At 40.2% G+C, this 14,920-nt stretch overlaps 1 protein-coding gene across 1 annotated transcript in view; it reads left to right on the top strand.

Annotated features, from left to right (window-relative positions):
- The window catches only part of LOC126983518 (sterol O-acyltransferase 1-like), a 10,022-nt gene extending 2,874 nt beyond the window's left edge, over positions 1–7,148 (top strand). Inside the window, exons 3-8 of the mRNA XM_050836276.1 lie at positions 85–220; positions 2,766–2,903; positions 3,864–3,968; positions 4,801–4,948; positions 5,669–5,805; positions 6,255–7,148. Coding sequence (XP_050692233.1) covers positions 85–220; positions 2,766–2,903; positions 3,864–3,968; positions 4,801–4,948; positions 5,669–5,805; positions 6,255–6,314 — 724 coding nt within the window. The 3' untranslated portion in view covers positions 6,315–7,148. The remainder of the gene's footprint in view (positions 1–84; positions 221–2,765; positions 2,904–3,863; positions 3,969–4,800; positions 4,949–5,668; positions 5,806–6,254) is intronic.
- The last annotated feature ends 7,772 nt before the right edge of the window (positions 7,149–14,920 follow it).

Below are 14,920 nucleotides of genomic sequence, written 5' to 3'. Positions count from 1 at the left end.
CCTTTTCCTCACTGCCCCTCCCTTCCCCTCCCCTTCTTTCCCCTCCCCTCCCCTCCCCTCACCCCCCTTCACTTCCCCCCACAGGAACGAGAGCTGTGACTGGCAGAAGGTGTTGAACGACTTGGGTCAGGTCGTTGGCTGCCTCTTCTATATTCACTTCCTCTTCGTGCGGTTCTGTGTCCCGGTCTTCCAGAGGTTTGGCCGGGAGTCCTTCAATGGGGTGAGGGAGACGGCCTAGTGATTGTCTTCTACTTCTTCCTTTCTTTTATCTATTTATCCATCTATATTTCTTTCTCTCTTTCATTCCTGTCCCTATTCCTTCTCTCTACTTTCCATTTTTGCTTTATTTTCAAGCATTTATCATATTTTTCACTTTTTTATTTAATATTTACTTCCCTATTTACCTGTGTGATTCCATATTTATCTCTGCTTCCTCAATTTATGTCTTTTTTTCCATTAACATGTCTCTCTTTCTCCATTTATATCTATTTTTTTCCATTTACTTACCGGACCTTCTTCCCAATCAACCTGTCTTATTTTCATTTCTCTGTTTGTTTTCTCCCATTTCTTTGTGTTTCCCTATCAGCCTGTTTTCTTTTTCATTTCTCTGTTTTCTCCCATTTCTTTGTGTTTCCCTATCAGCCTGTTTTCTTTTTCATTTCTCTGTTTTCTCCCATTTCTTTGTGTTTCCCTATCAGTCTGTTTTCTTTTTCATTTCTCTGTTTGTTTTCTCCCATTTCTTTGTGTTTCCTTATCAGTCTGTTTTCTTTTTCATTTCTCTGTTTGTTTTCTCCCATTTCTTTGTGTTTCCCTATCAGTCTGTTTTCTTTTTCATTTCTCTGTTTGTTTTCTCCCATTTCTTTGTGTTTCCCTATCAGTCTGTTTTCTTTTTCATTTCTCTGTTTTCTCCCATTTCTTTGTGTTTCCCTATCAGCCTGTTTTCTTTTTCATTTCTCTGTTTGTTTTCTCCCATTTCTTTGTGTTTCCCTATCAGCCTGTTTTCTTTTTCATTTCTCTGTTTGTTTTCTCATTTACTTGCCTGCGTCCTGTGGTTGTTTACTCTCACACTCACTCACACTCCCCTCGACTATAACCTCCTCATTGTCTGTTTCTTTAACCCGTCCGCTGCGATTGGCACGGATTTGGCTTTCACTGCATGTAGCCTTGTAACTATACTCCATATCTTTCTCTGCCTCTGTGGTGGATAGTGGAGTGTTTCCCATGTAGTATTGGTGTGCTGGATATCCCCTCCCAAGGTGCAGGACTTTACATTTCTCTTCATTGAATTGTAGCAGACACTTTTTGTTCCATTCCTGTAGCTTAGTGAGGTCTGACTGTAGGAAATCCGTAGTCAAGGGGTTAATTATCTGTATTTTCTCCATTAATTTACCTCTTCCTTCTGTCTGTTTACCTTCTCACGCACACTCCCTTCGCACACACACACAAAAAAAGGGATATCTGAAAGCTGGTAAGGATACAGAGAATTGCAACTAAAATGGTCCCCGAACTCTTGAATATGATGTATGAAGACAGATTGAAGATGGACTTGACGACACTGAAGGAGATGGACTTGACGACACTGAAGGAGATGAACTTGACAACAATGAAGGAGATGGACTTGACAACAATGAAGGAGATGAACTTGACAACAATGAAGGAGATGGACTTGATGACAATGAAGGAGATGAACTTGACAACAATGAAGGAGATGGACTTGACGACAATGAAGGAGATGAACTTGACGACAATGAAGGAGATGGACTTGATGACAATGAAGGAGATGAACTTGACAACAATGAAGGAGATGGACTTGATGACAATGAAGGAGATGAACTTGACAACAATGAAGGAGATGAACTTGACAACAATGAAGGAGATGAACTTGACAACAATGAAGGAGATGGACTTGATGACAATGAAGGAGATGGACTTGATGACAATGAAGGAGATGAACTTGACAACAATGAAGGAGATGAACTTGACAACAATGAAGGAGATGGACTTGATGACAATGAAGGAGATGGACTTGATGACAATGAAGGAGATGGACTTGACGACAATGAAGGAGATGGACTTGATGACAATGAAGGAGATGGACTTGACGACAATGAAGGAGATGAACTTGACAACAATGAAGGAGATGGACTTGACGACAATGAAGGAGATGAACTTGACAACAATGAAGGAGATGGACTTGATGACAATGAAGGAGATGAACTTGACAACAATGAAGGAGATGAACTTGACAACAATGAAGGAGATGAACTTGACAACAATGAAGGAGATGGACTTGACGACAATGAAGGAGATGGACTTGACGACAATGAAGGAGATGGACTTGATGACAATGAAGGAGATGAACTTGACAACAATGAAGGAGATGGACTTGATGACAATGAAGGAGATGGACTTGACAACAATGAAGGAGATGGACTTGACGACAATGAAGGAGATGGACTTGATGACAATGAAGGAGATGGACTTGACGACAATGAAGGAGATGGACTTGACGACAATGAAGGAGATGGACTTGATGACAATGAAGGAGATGGACTTGACGACAATGAAGGAGATGGACTTGATGACAATGAAGGAGATGGACTTGATGACAATGAAGGAGATGGACTTGATGACACTGGAACAAAGAAGGGAGACGCACACACTCCCTTCCCTTCACTTTACCCTCCCCCTCCCATACACAGCCTCCCTCCCCCTTTGTACTCCCCCTCTCCTTCTCTGTCACACCTTTCCCTCCTCACCTCCAGACTACGCTGCTGGTGGGGATGTTCTCCTGCATGTTTCCGGGCTCACTTGTGCTCCTCTGCAGCTTCTTCGCCATCCTGCACGCCTGGCTCAACGCCTTCGCAGAGATGATGAGGTTCGCCGACCGCATGTTCTATAAGGTGAGGGGGCGTGTGTGTCTGTCTGTGTGCGTAATGCCAGAAAATTCATATCAGTTTTATAAGTTCAGACCATATGAGGTGTCCAGGGTGGAAGGGGTGTTAGGGACAAGCCATTTTTTTTCTAGTTTGCATTGGGAAGGGCAGCCACTCCTTTAACTCTTTATAGGAGCAGTGAGTAGCAGGCTTTTTTTTCACATTTGTTACCTTTTTTATGCCCTTGAACTGACTCCTCTGCTGTAAAAAAAATGTTAGGCGACACATACGGAAGGTTTGAGGTTAGTAGAAGTAGGAGACAGGATATGGAGGGTGAAGGAACGGAAGAACAATTAAGAAACATGGTGCAGGGGGAACATGACCTTGTATTTGGTGTACCGAGGGTTGCGTCTCCCTTCCAACTTATATCTTGTTCTTCCTGTGATGTGTAGCTTGACTGTCCCAGTGCAGACTAGAAAAAAATGGCTCTGTTCCTTACACCCCATCCTTGTATGCCTCATTTAATTTAACCCTGCATCCATTCCTCCCCAGTTAAGTCCAGCTCCCAGATATATCGGGTGGTGGCAGCATACTGTATTCAAGCATCAACACTCGAGTATATCAAGTTCTTTCATTTATTATCAGATGAAATTCACATAAAAATCATCAGTATAATAGTGATGATATTAAGATAAGGTGGGTGGGTGGACAGCAACGGTGCCAGATTGTCTTACTTATCCTCTTAAATTTACGTCTTCCGGCCCCAAAACTGTCTCGTGGACCCCAATGAGAAGATTCACTTATAATTGTCGTTAAACTAGTTAATTCCTGGTGTTTCTTGGCAATAGTTAGGCTTCAGAAACCAGTAAATACAATGCTCTGAGTACGATAATCTGGCAATGGTGGTGGACAGCAGTGTGTGTGTGTGTGGTAATAGTGATGATATGAACTATTGAATGTTGTGTGTGTGTTCTTCCTTCCCGACAGGACTGGTGGAACTCGACCTCCTACGCACGCTTCTACCGGACGTGGAACTGTGTGGTGCATGACTGGCTCTACGAGTATGTGTACCGTGATATTGTCAACTGGCAGGTGAGGGGAAAGAAGCACATGGATTATCTTCACACCATCCCTTTATCTATTCACCTCTAACTTATCCACCTTGCTCTCATTCACTTTTATTCACCGTACACTCACTCCTGTACCATGATTCAACGAGACTTCATTTTTTCACTCATTTCATCCTTCATTTCTTCACACCTTCACTCTTTTTATTCACCTCAAACTTATCATTCACTTTTATTCACCGTACTTATTCACTCACTCACTCCTGTACCATGATTCAACAAGACTTCATTTTTTCACTCATTTCATCCTTCATTTCTTCACACCTTCACTCTTTTTATTCACCTCCAGCTTATCCATCTTGCTCTCATTCACTTTTATTCACCTTACTTATTCACTCACTTACTCACTCTTGTACCATGATTCAACGAGACTTCATTTTTTCACTCAATTCATCCTTCATTCTTTCATTTCTTAGGCCCACAGTCTCCAAAATTTCAGGGCTCACACCCACAGTTGGTAAGGCTTTGGGAGAGGTTGTTGTATTAGTATTTCCATGGGATATTTCATGAGCCTAGTGATAGTTTGACAAGGCTTCTGCACCATGAACATGAAAACCACTCATGAGAACCCGACTAACCTCCTTTGTGACCTTGGAAAATACTTGTTGTGAGAGCCAAAAGCATCTGAGAATACGGGATTTAAAAGATATGTAAAGGAGTCAGAACTGGCCGTCAGTATTAAATTTCCCTTATCCTTGCACTAGTAAACAACACAGCCCAAGCAACTTTACTGAACATCACTTTCCTCCTTGCCTTTCCCTTTCCCAGCATCTCATTTGCTTTACATCACCCCACAGAGGCGTCAAGGCGAGGGCTGCATCCGCCTGCGCTGCCTCCCCATGCTGGTGGTGTTTTTCATCTCCTCGGTGGTGCATGAGTACATCCTCGCCTTCGCCTTCAGGTTCTTCTACCCCGTCCTGCTGGTCATGTTCGGGGGATTTGGCGGTGAGTGGTAGCTGGTGAAGGTAGAGCTTGGGGGCACACGCTGCAGCTGCACATGGCTTCGGTACTCATCTTTGTTGCATCAGTCCTTGAGTCAGGACTTCCCAGCCTGGCTTCACTGAACATTTTCCAAAGCGACTCGTAGCCTGAGAGAATATAATTTTAAATGAAGAAGGTTTTATTTACCCGGTAGCAGCGACGGGCCAAATTTGTGGCTTTACCACGTAGCAGCAACGGGACAAATTTGTGCCATGATTTAAACCCCCCAAAATAGATGATACATAATATGATCACAAATGCTTTGACATATATTATGAAATGCTTTGTGTGAGGGGTGGTTTTTTCTCATTTTTCTCACTTGGGGGGACCATATGTTTTTGTTTTTGTTTTTGTTTTTGTTATATTGAAACTGCTGAACATGCCCATACAACACAAATACTAGTGGCTTTTTTTTTCATTGGTATTTCTCTTGCTCGAGATGACCACACAGTTGCCCAAGATGATGACCTCTCTGAATTAGACACACACAAAAACAAAAATTGACCCTCTCCTCTAGTCACTTTGTTCTATTTTCTTTTACAGGAACAGTGCCTAGTAGGCTTCTTAGTTTTAGCCTTTGAACTGCTTCCTTTGCTGTAAATAAAGAAAAATAATAATAAAAAAAAACTATATAATCTCAAGACATTGAACTCTCTTCCTCTCCCTCCTTCTCCTCCTGCACAGTGGCCTTCATGTTCGTCAACACCAAGGCGCGCAAGTTCAACATCTTCCTGTGGGTGACGCTGATCCTGGGCACGGGCATCCTCATGTGTCTGTACAGCATGGAGTGGTACGCGCGCATCAACTGTCCGCCGACCTACGTGAGTGTGCCACTGAGGGAGACCTGTGTTTCCTGACAGTCATTGGAAGTAGGCACATGATAAAATAAAAAATAAGATAGAATAAATTACTAATAGGCGAGTAAGAGAGATAAATAAGGAATAAGTAAGTAAGAGTAGATAAGTGAGAGAGGAATAAGTAAGTAGGAGAGGAATTGGTAAGTAAGAGAGGACTTGGTAAATAAAATTGAGGGGAAGAATAGATAAGAAAGAGGAGACATTTATTTCCCTTCACTTATGTGAAATAAAATAAATGAATAAATAAGTAAGTCAACAACTAAAGGCATTACATATGTACTTGTATAAAGACTTGTATAAACCCTACCAGTGCTACAGACCAATTATATATAATAATAATAATGATGTAAATAATAATAACGATAATAATAATAGTAATAATAATGATAATAATACCACTTTCTCCCCACCAGGATGGCTTCTTGGACTACGTTGTTCCTCGGAGTCTCAACTGTGAATTCTCGTCCAACTGAACCTTAATAAATAGTCTGCCAGCGGTCCATTTGGCTGAGTCTATGGCCTGGATTCTCACATGCTCTTGGCTCTCACAACAACCATTTCCAAGGCCACAAAGGAGATTAGTCGAGTTCTCATGAGTGTTACTACATGTTAATGGTGCAGAAACCTTGCCAGACTATCACTAGGCTCGTAACACTACCTATGGAAATACTAACACAACCTCTACCAAAGCCTTATACCTCAAAATGTTGGAGAATATGGGCATAAGTGTCACCCCTCCACAACATGTCCTCAGCCTGTTCAGAGCTTGTCCACATCCCTGCCAGCATAGTGCCTTTATCAGTGCCAGACCTCACAATTTGGCACCACAGCCTTCAGGAATATGTGCAAAGCCTCTGCCCTTATCTCCCTTGGCACCCTTCCCAGCAGCCTTGGCACTCTTCACAGCAGCCTTGGCACCCTCACAGCCTGTCCACAGCCTTGCCAGTGCCAGGAACAAACAACACAGATTTAAAGACACAGTATAGTGCAAAGTTAAAAAGATTTATTCTTTGAAACAGATCAATTTCTCATGTGCTTCGAGAGGTGGAAAACTCCCCCACAACACGAAACGTTCCTGTTGACTAGTCTGACTCGTGCCAAATGAATAACGTTCCTATGCACATCTGCCTTAACAAGAGGGACCATGGTGTGCTTGTGTAGCTGTAGAATAGGAGCATGTGGCCAGTATGTCCTAGGTATGGTCAGGCCCTTGAAGAAGTACTTAGAGCCTCAAAAAACTCTATTGTATCAGCATCTCTCTTTCAGCCACCTCATCAGCATCTCTCTTTCGGCCACCTCTTTGGATTCTTTTTTGTGAGCAGCGAGTAGCGGGCTTTTCTTTTTATTATTGTTTACTTTTTTTTTGTGCCCTTGAGCTGTCTCCTTTGTTGTAAAAAAAAAAATGAATTTGGATTTCGCACGGCTCTTTTGGTAACAGCGTGGCGCGTGTAATGGAGCTGGCCACACTCTCCTACGCTGTGGCTCTTATTGCATGCATTGTTGTGTTTGTTGTATATATGTTTTTAGTTTTGTATAAGGTGTGTATGAGAGAATTAGATTGTTTGTATTTGAGATGTTTTTTAGTCATGGAAGTTCTGAGATTTTTTTTTTATGAACTAGAAATTGGAAAAATGTTATATAATGGGTTTGTTAAGTGTATATAAAGGTTAGTCTGCATATTCAAAGTTTTGTATATAAAGTTTGCATGAGAATTGGCTTGTTAATTTTGTATATAAGTGACTTCTGAGTCTTTTTATATTAACTAGAAATTGAAAGAAATGTTATATAGTAGGTCTGTTAAGAGTATAAATATAATGCTACATATCCAGAGTCTTGTATATAAAGTTCGTATAAGAGCCTGAGTGTCGGTTTTGTATATGATTAAGTTCCGAGTCTTTTTATATTAACGAAACTGACGGAAATGTTATGTAGTGAGTTTGTTAGATGTAGAAATATCAGTCTACATATTCAAAGTCTTGCGTATAAAGTTTGTATGAGAGTTTATTTGTTGATTTTATATATAAGCAAGTTCCGAGTCGTTTTACATTAACTTGAAATTGAAAGAAATTTTACGCACAGGGTTTGTTAAGTGTAGCAATATCAGTCTGCATATTCAAAGTCTTGTAAATAAGTTTGTATGAAATTTGACTAGTTGGTTTTGTGTATAATTAACTTCTGAGGCTTTTATTATTAACCAGAAGTGAAAAAAAAAATAATATGCAGTTCTATTCAAAATTTTGTATAAGGTTTGTATGAGAGCTGCTGTCTTTTTTTCATATTTTTTCTTCATTTTGAGATGTTGTTAAGTTTTTAGTCTTTTTATTACTGACTAAGAACGGAGAGATTTTTACTTTTGTATGAGGTTTGTTACAAGAATTAGCATATTACTTAAATTTGATGTGCAACTCATTACCTTCTAAGCCTGACATAAACTGCCAACGTATGTCTGTGTCTTGTGTCTGAGTGTTAGCTGTGGTTACCAAATAGCTCATGTAATATTGGTGTGGAAGATGCCATTTAATTGTACCACTGTAATTGTACTGTTTATAATGCCACTCCAATTCCACTTTACCACACCTCCACACGACAACTGCATGTCATGAAACGCATGAGAAAGCACTCCAGACCCAGTAATTAAGATCAATATTCTCAGACACTTCCACCTCTCATGTCAACAATTTCCAAAGACCAGCAAGGATATTTATCAGGTTTTTATGAGCTTTTTTTTCACGTTCATGGTACAGAAGAAGAATCAAACTACCACGAACTGGAAACTTCATATATCTTATATAACTCCGCAATGCAGCAAAATAATCATTAAAGAATTAAATTCCCAATTCAAACAAATAACATAAAAAAAAGGAATAAATCATGTATTTCGGCATATTGCCGAGTTTCAACCACATGCCTCACCCACATTCTTTTAGAAAGTGTATCCACCTGATCTCACTCTCCAGCACTCTCTGATTTATCTCCGTATGCTGCCGAATTATCTCCATATCTCATGGTTTACACTCGTCAAGGCTTCCCCATGCTATTCCTGTATTAAAGACATGTACCCTCACTCTCCCTGGTTGTTCCTCAAACACCCACGTGTTGTCTGCTCGGACTACATAGACTACAGCAGCCCTTTCATTTGTATGTATTAATTTAAGCTTTTACTGCTGCTGTGTACTGTAGTGTTTACAACATTTTGACTATATGCAACAGGGGGGAAGGGGAATAACGGATTTGTTTAACTCGGAATATCGAATAACTCGGCAAAGCTGGGAGCCCCTATCATGCCGAGTTATAAAGGTTTTACTGTACTCTTATAATTAACTGTAGATCCCGTAACTGTGACTAAATTAACGTGTGTTCTTGATGAGTGACAAAATGAGAAATAGTGTTGGTTCATCCAATCATATGGACAAGACAAGATAGAATGTTATGGTGGATTACAGGAGGGAGGTGAAAAATAGTCTCAAGAATGGGGGGGGCGTTCAAGAAGGCCATATATCGCCAGATGACGCTTTAGGGTTGCAAACTTGCTACCCTTTCCTTAAAGTACGGAACGCCATTTGTTCCGTATTTGCCTGTCTGAATGGTTAAGCAGATAAAATTCAGTATTTTAAAACTGTAGTGAGCGCATTTTTCGGTGAACCACAAAACCAGTCCATAAAATTATGTTTGTCAAGGGTCGTCCTGAAATAAGTGTAAAATACGCGTCGTAACATCTCTTCCCCTTCCTCTTGCCTTCACCAGCAGCGGGCAGCGGCTGTCAGTCATGGCAGGCCAGAAAAATTTTGTGGTTGCCATCCGTTCCTTGAAATATGGATTCGTTCTGTATTGCAGAATGGGATGTTGCGTTCCTTATTTTTTTAGACCAAGGTGGCAGCCCTAACTCAGACTATTTCCATTGTTTTCTGCTTTGAGAACTCTCATCTTGCAGCGAACAAAGGGAACCCACGCTCAAGTCTTCGACTTGTACAAAAAGAAACGCCAGTCCTCGTCGAAAGACTGACCTGGTCAGCTAGGCTGACGTAAGCCGATAGTTAGTCTATCGACATCCTCCCCTCCCCTTCATGAGTTGTCACCCGGCAAGGGTTTGTGGTCCCTCCTCGAAGGAACGTACAAGCTTGACCCTGACTACCTTCATATAGCCTGTGTTCACACCCAGGGGGTGGTGACAAAAAAAAAAAAAAAAAAGGGAACGGGAAGCTCGTATACCAAGGATTTTTTTTTGTGAGATTTCATTGCTCGTAAATCAAAACACTCGTAAACTAAGGCACTCGTAAACCGAGGTTTGACTGTACTTCTTTATATATAGAGAAGGAGGAGGAGATGATTGTAAATACTCCTTTATATAGGGGGAGAAAGAAAAGGAGATGATTTTATAGAGAAAGAAGGAAGAGGAGAATTAAAATGACTGCCAATACTCCTTTACATTGACAAATGAGATGATTCTAAGCATTCCTATATAGGAATTACAAGAAGGGGATTGTAAATAAGTCTGTGGATACCTCTTATACCCTACACTCCTTTTGATATATTGAAGTGTCTTGAGGCAAACTTTAAGCACTTAAGCAATACTACATTAGTTGTTTAAAGTTGTGTGGTGTTAATAATATGGCTTTGTATTGATTTGTCAAGTGTATATCAGCATTATCATCTTGTTCAATATCTCCACCATCCTCCTCCTCCTCCTCCTCCTAATCATCATCATCTACATTACTGTATCCACTATTATCACACTCCCCATTAAATCTCCTCATGCTCCTCCTCCTCTTCCTCTTCCTATTAAGAACATAAGAACATAAGAACGTAGGAGTCTGCAAGAGGCCGGTAGGCCTGTACAAGGCAGCTCCTTTGAACCTAAGGTTCTGTGTATCTAACCCCACCAAATATCGCTGTCCATGAATTTATGTTATCTATTTTTAAATGTGACAATTGTATTGGCACTCACCACATGACTACTAAGCCTGTTCCACTCATCCACCACCCTGTTAGTAAACCAATTTTTGCCTATGTCCCTGTTGAATCTGAATTTATCCAGTTTAAACCCATTACTTCGTGTCCTACCCGGTTCTCTCACCAACAAAACCTTATGAATATCCCCCTAAAAACCTTATGAATGCGCCAGCGTACAGGTGCACGTTCCGTTGGTTACTTGTCCTCCTCTTTCTCCTCATCCTCATTTTCATCAATCACCATTCATTATCATATCATTTTAAGTGCTTTGTTGAATGTGATTTGAAAAGACGTGTGTGTGTGTGTGTGTGTGTGTGTGTGTGTGTGTGTGTGTGTGTATGGCTAGTCATTATTTTTATTTTTTGGGCTTAAGTGAAGAATAGACGTGTGTTGGGGTGGATGGGAAGCAATGTAAGTGTGTGTGTGTGTGTGTGTGTGTGTGTGTGTGTGTGTGTGTGTGTGTGTGTGTGTGTGTGGCTAATCCATATTTTCTTAAGGAGTAATTGAGTGATTAAGTGAACAACAAATATTTCCCCCCCCCCAAAAAAAAAGAAGAATCCATAATTGCTTGCTCTATGTATGTATTGTTTAAAGCAAAGGAATAAAGACTAAATGAAATAATGAGTCTGTGCATGACAAAGGGAAAGAAACATAAGAGAATACAACAGCAGATATATATATGTATACAGGTAACTCTCGATTTACGCGAGTGTTGCGTTCTTGAAGAGGCGTAATTCAAAAACAATGTAAATCAAACAAGAGGTAGGTTTCTGTCGAAAAATAAATACCGTAATTTTCGGCGTATAGCGCGGATTTTTTCACATAGAAAAAGCCTGAAAGTTTAGCCCTGCGCGTTATACGCTGAATGTACAAATTTTTAATGATTTTTTTTCTTCTTTGGGATGTTTTTAAGGGTCTGTTTTTCGTCTTATCCAATAACAACGGCAAACTTACATTTATTATTGTTTATAATCCTTCATAGTCTGTAGCTGTCCTATAATATGTTACCATAGAATACAGGGCGATGTAATAACTACTATACAAAGATTAAATCGGTGGAAGATCGTCCATGCCTTGCTGTTATCCCGTTTTTCCGTCGGGCGCCATTTGTATGATCTTGATCTTGATGTCACAGGTGGCTTAAGATTGTATGACTAAGGAGCAGTACAAGCTACATAAAAAATCATATTGGAAAAAAATGTCCATGTGTTCATTATTAGTGTAGTATTAGTGAGAATAATGGGGTGAATATGATATCAGAAACTGTACATCATGAGTCTTGTACGAGGAGTTATTTCACGCAATCCCAGCCCGGCCGCCATTTGCATTGTTTACAAACCACACACACAACCACACCCACACAACAAACAGCTGCATGCCGCGTGTCACCAGAACCGAGATATCCACTCGGGCACTCATTTTCAGCCTCTCGTGTGAGGAAGAAATGAGGGACACCATGAGGGGTTGGCTAGTATTGGTACCGGTACCGAGCAGTCTGGTACCGGTACCGTACCGTATTGCTGGTACCGTTAGTACCGGTACTGGTACCGGTACCTGCCCACCCTATTGTTGAGTAGCGTGGCAGCGTAGGTACTGTAATGTTGGTCAAGTGCCGCGGGAAGAACTGCGATCAGCTGTGTGGCCGGGTGAGTCCAGTTGCGTGAGACATCTGGTGGCCCATCCATAACAGAGCGCGTATAAGTGAAAAAAACGCCTAAATTAACCATTGATTTGGATTTTGGACCCGCGTTATTTAAATAAAACGCGTAAACCAAACTCGCGTAAATCGAGAGTTATATATATATATATATATATATATATATATATATATATATATATATATATATATATATATATATATATATATATATATATATATATAACTCTCTCTCTCTCTCTCTCTCTCTCTCTCTCTCTCTATATATATATATATATATATATATATATATATATATATATATATATATATATATATATATATATATATATATATATATATATATATATATATATATATATAGAGAGAGAGAGAGAGAGAGAGAGAGAGAGAGAGAGAGAGAAATTTACATAGATTTACATAGAAAATCAGACCACACAGACCCCATGGTCCAGACTAGGTGGTCTGTCCTTAAACCTAAGTGATTTTACATTAATCAGATGGCTCCAAAACGTTGCTTTTCTACTCTAGTTAATATTAAGTACAAGGAAGTGACAGTCAAGCTTGTTTTTAAAGGAGTCAATCGTGTTACACTGGACCACTGATGGTGGAAGCTTATTCCATTCTCGCATTACAACGTTGGTGAAGAAAAATTTGGTGCAGTCTGAATTTACTTGTCTACATTTGAGTTTTGTGCCATTGTTCCTCGTTCGCAAAGTGTCATCGATCATAAACAATTTTGTTCTGTCTACATTTGTGAAACTATTAAGTATTTTAAAACATTCGATCAGTTTTCCTCGGAGGCGACGTTTCTCAAGAGAGAACATGTTAAGGGTGGAAAGCCTTTCTTCGTAGGATTTGTTGCGCAAGGAAGGGATCATTTTTGTTGCTCGACGCTGAACATCTTCTAGTTTAGCAATGTCCTTTGCATGGTGGGGAGACCAAAACTGTACCGCATATTCTAAGTGGGGTCTGACTAAACTATTGTAGAGCGGAAGTATTACATCTTTATTCTTGAATAAAAAGTTTCTTTTAATGAAGCCCAACATTCTGTTCACTTTATTTATTGCATCGATGCATTGATGTGAGAATTTGAGGTTTGACGCGATTTTAATCCCCAGGTCCTTAACGCATTGAACGCTTGTGAGTTTAACGCCGCGTATTTCATAATCGAACTTCTTATTTTTTGTTCCAACTTGAAGGACCTGGCACTTGTCTACGTTAAAGGGCATCTCCCATTTATCCGACCAAGCTGAAATTTTGTGCAAATCCTCTTGGAGGCTTTGCCTGTCTTCGTCAGTGAGAACCGAGTTACCAATCTTTGTGTCGTCTGCAAATTTACTAATGCGATTATTGAGTCCAACATCCACGTCGTTGATGTAAATAATGAAGAGCACTGGGCCAAGAACCGAGCCCTGAGGGACGCCACTAGTGACCGGCGCCCATTCTGAGTTAAATCCGTCAATCACAACTCTTTGTTGTCTGTTGCTCAAACAATTCGCGATCCATTGGTTTACTTGACCATCAATACCTATTTGCTTTAATTTATAAAGTAATTTATGATGTGGGACTTTATCAAACGCTTTCTGGAAGTCAAGATAGACTACGTCCACTGATTTGGTTACGTCATAAATTGAGAAGAGATCGTTATAAAAGGTCAGTAGGTTTGACAGGCAGGATCTTTTGTTACGGAAGCCATGAATCACCAATTAATGAGTGGCTTTCGAGGTAACTCACAATTTTGTCTCTAATTATGCTCTCGAGTAGCTTACCTACAATTGAAGTTAGACTAATGGGTCGGTAGTTACCTGGTATTTTTTTGTCTCCTTTCTTAAAAGATCGGTGTCACGTTAGCCTTTTTCCAATCCGAAGGGACGATGCCTTGTCGCAAGGACATATTGAATACGGTAGTGAGGGAGGAGAGTATTTCGCTCTTTGTTTCTTTAAGCAGTATAAGATATACTTTGTCGGGTCCGGGACTTTTATTTGTTTTGAGTGAATGGAGAGCTTTAAGGACTTCATCGGTTGTTATTTCAAAATTAGGCAATGCATGCTCGAGATTTACAATAGTACTGGTGTTGGTGGTAGCGAGAGGAAGACTGTTAGTATTAAACACCGAGGAAAAGTAATTGTTTAAGAGGTTTGCAATGTGTTGGCTGTCAGTCACTAGTGCACCGTCGCTGTTTGTTAAAGGTCCAATACCACTTTTGATCGCCTTTCTGTTGTTTATGTAACTGAAGAAAGATTTCGGATTATTTTTACAGTTGGCTGCAATATTTTCTTCATATCTACGCTTTGCCTGACCTACTAGTCTTTTTACTCGTCGCCTGGCATCATTATAAAGTCTAATGTTTTCGGGCGTGCTTTGCTCTTTCTTTAACCTGTAAAACAATTTTCTCTCATTGACTGATTGTTTAATTTCGCTATTAAACCACGGTGGGCTTTTATTAGTGTTAATTCGCTTCTCGTACA

The sequence above is a fragment of the Eriocheir sinensis genome, chromosome 54 (genome assembly GCF_024679095.1).
Source record: "Eriocheir sinensis breed Jianghai 21 chromosome 54, ASM2467909v1, whole genome shotgun sequence".
NCBI classification, from domain to species: domain Eukaryota; kingdom Metazoa; phylum Arthropoda; class Malacostraca; order Decapoda; family Varunidae; genus Eriocheir; species Eriocheir sinensis.
Note: the sequence above shows the minus strand (reverse complement) of the source record. Positions and strands in the feature narration are given on the sequence as shown.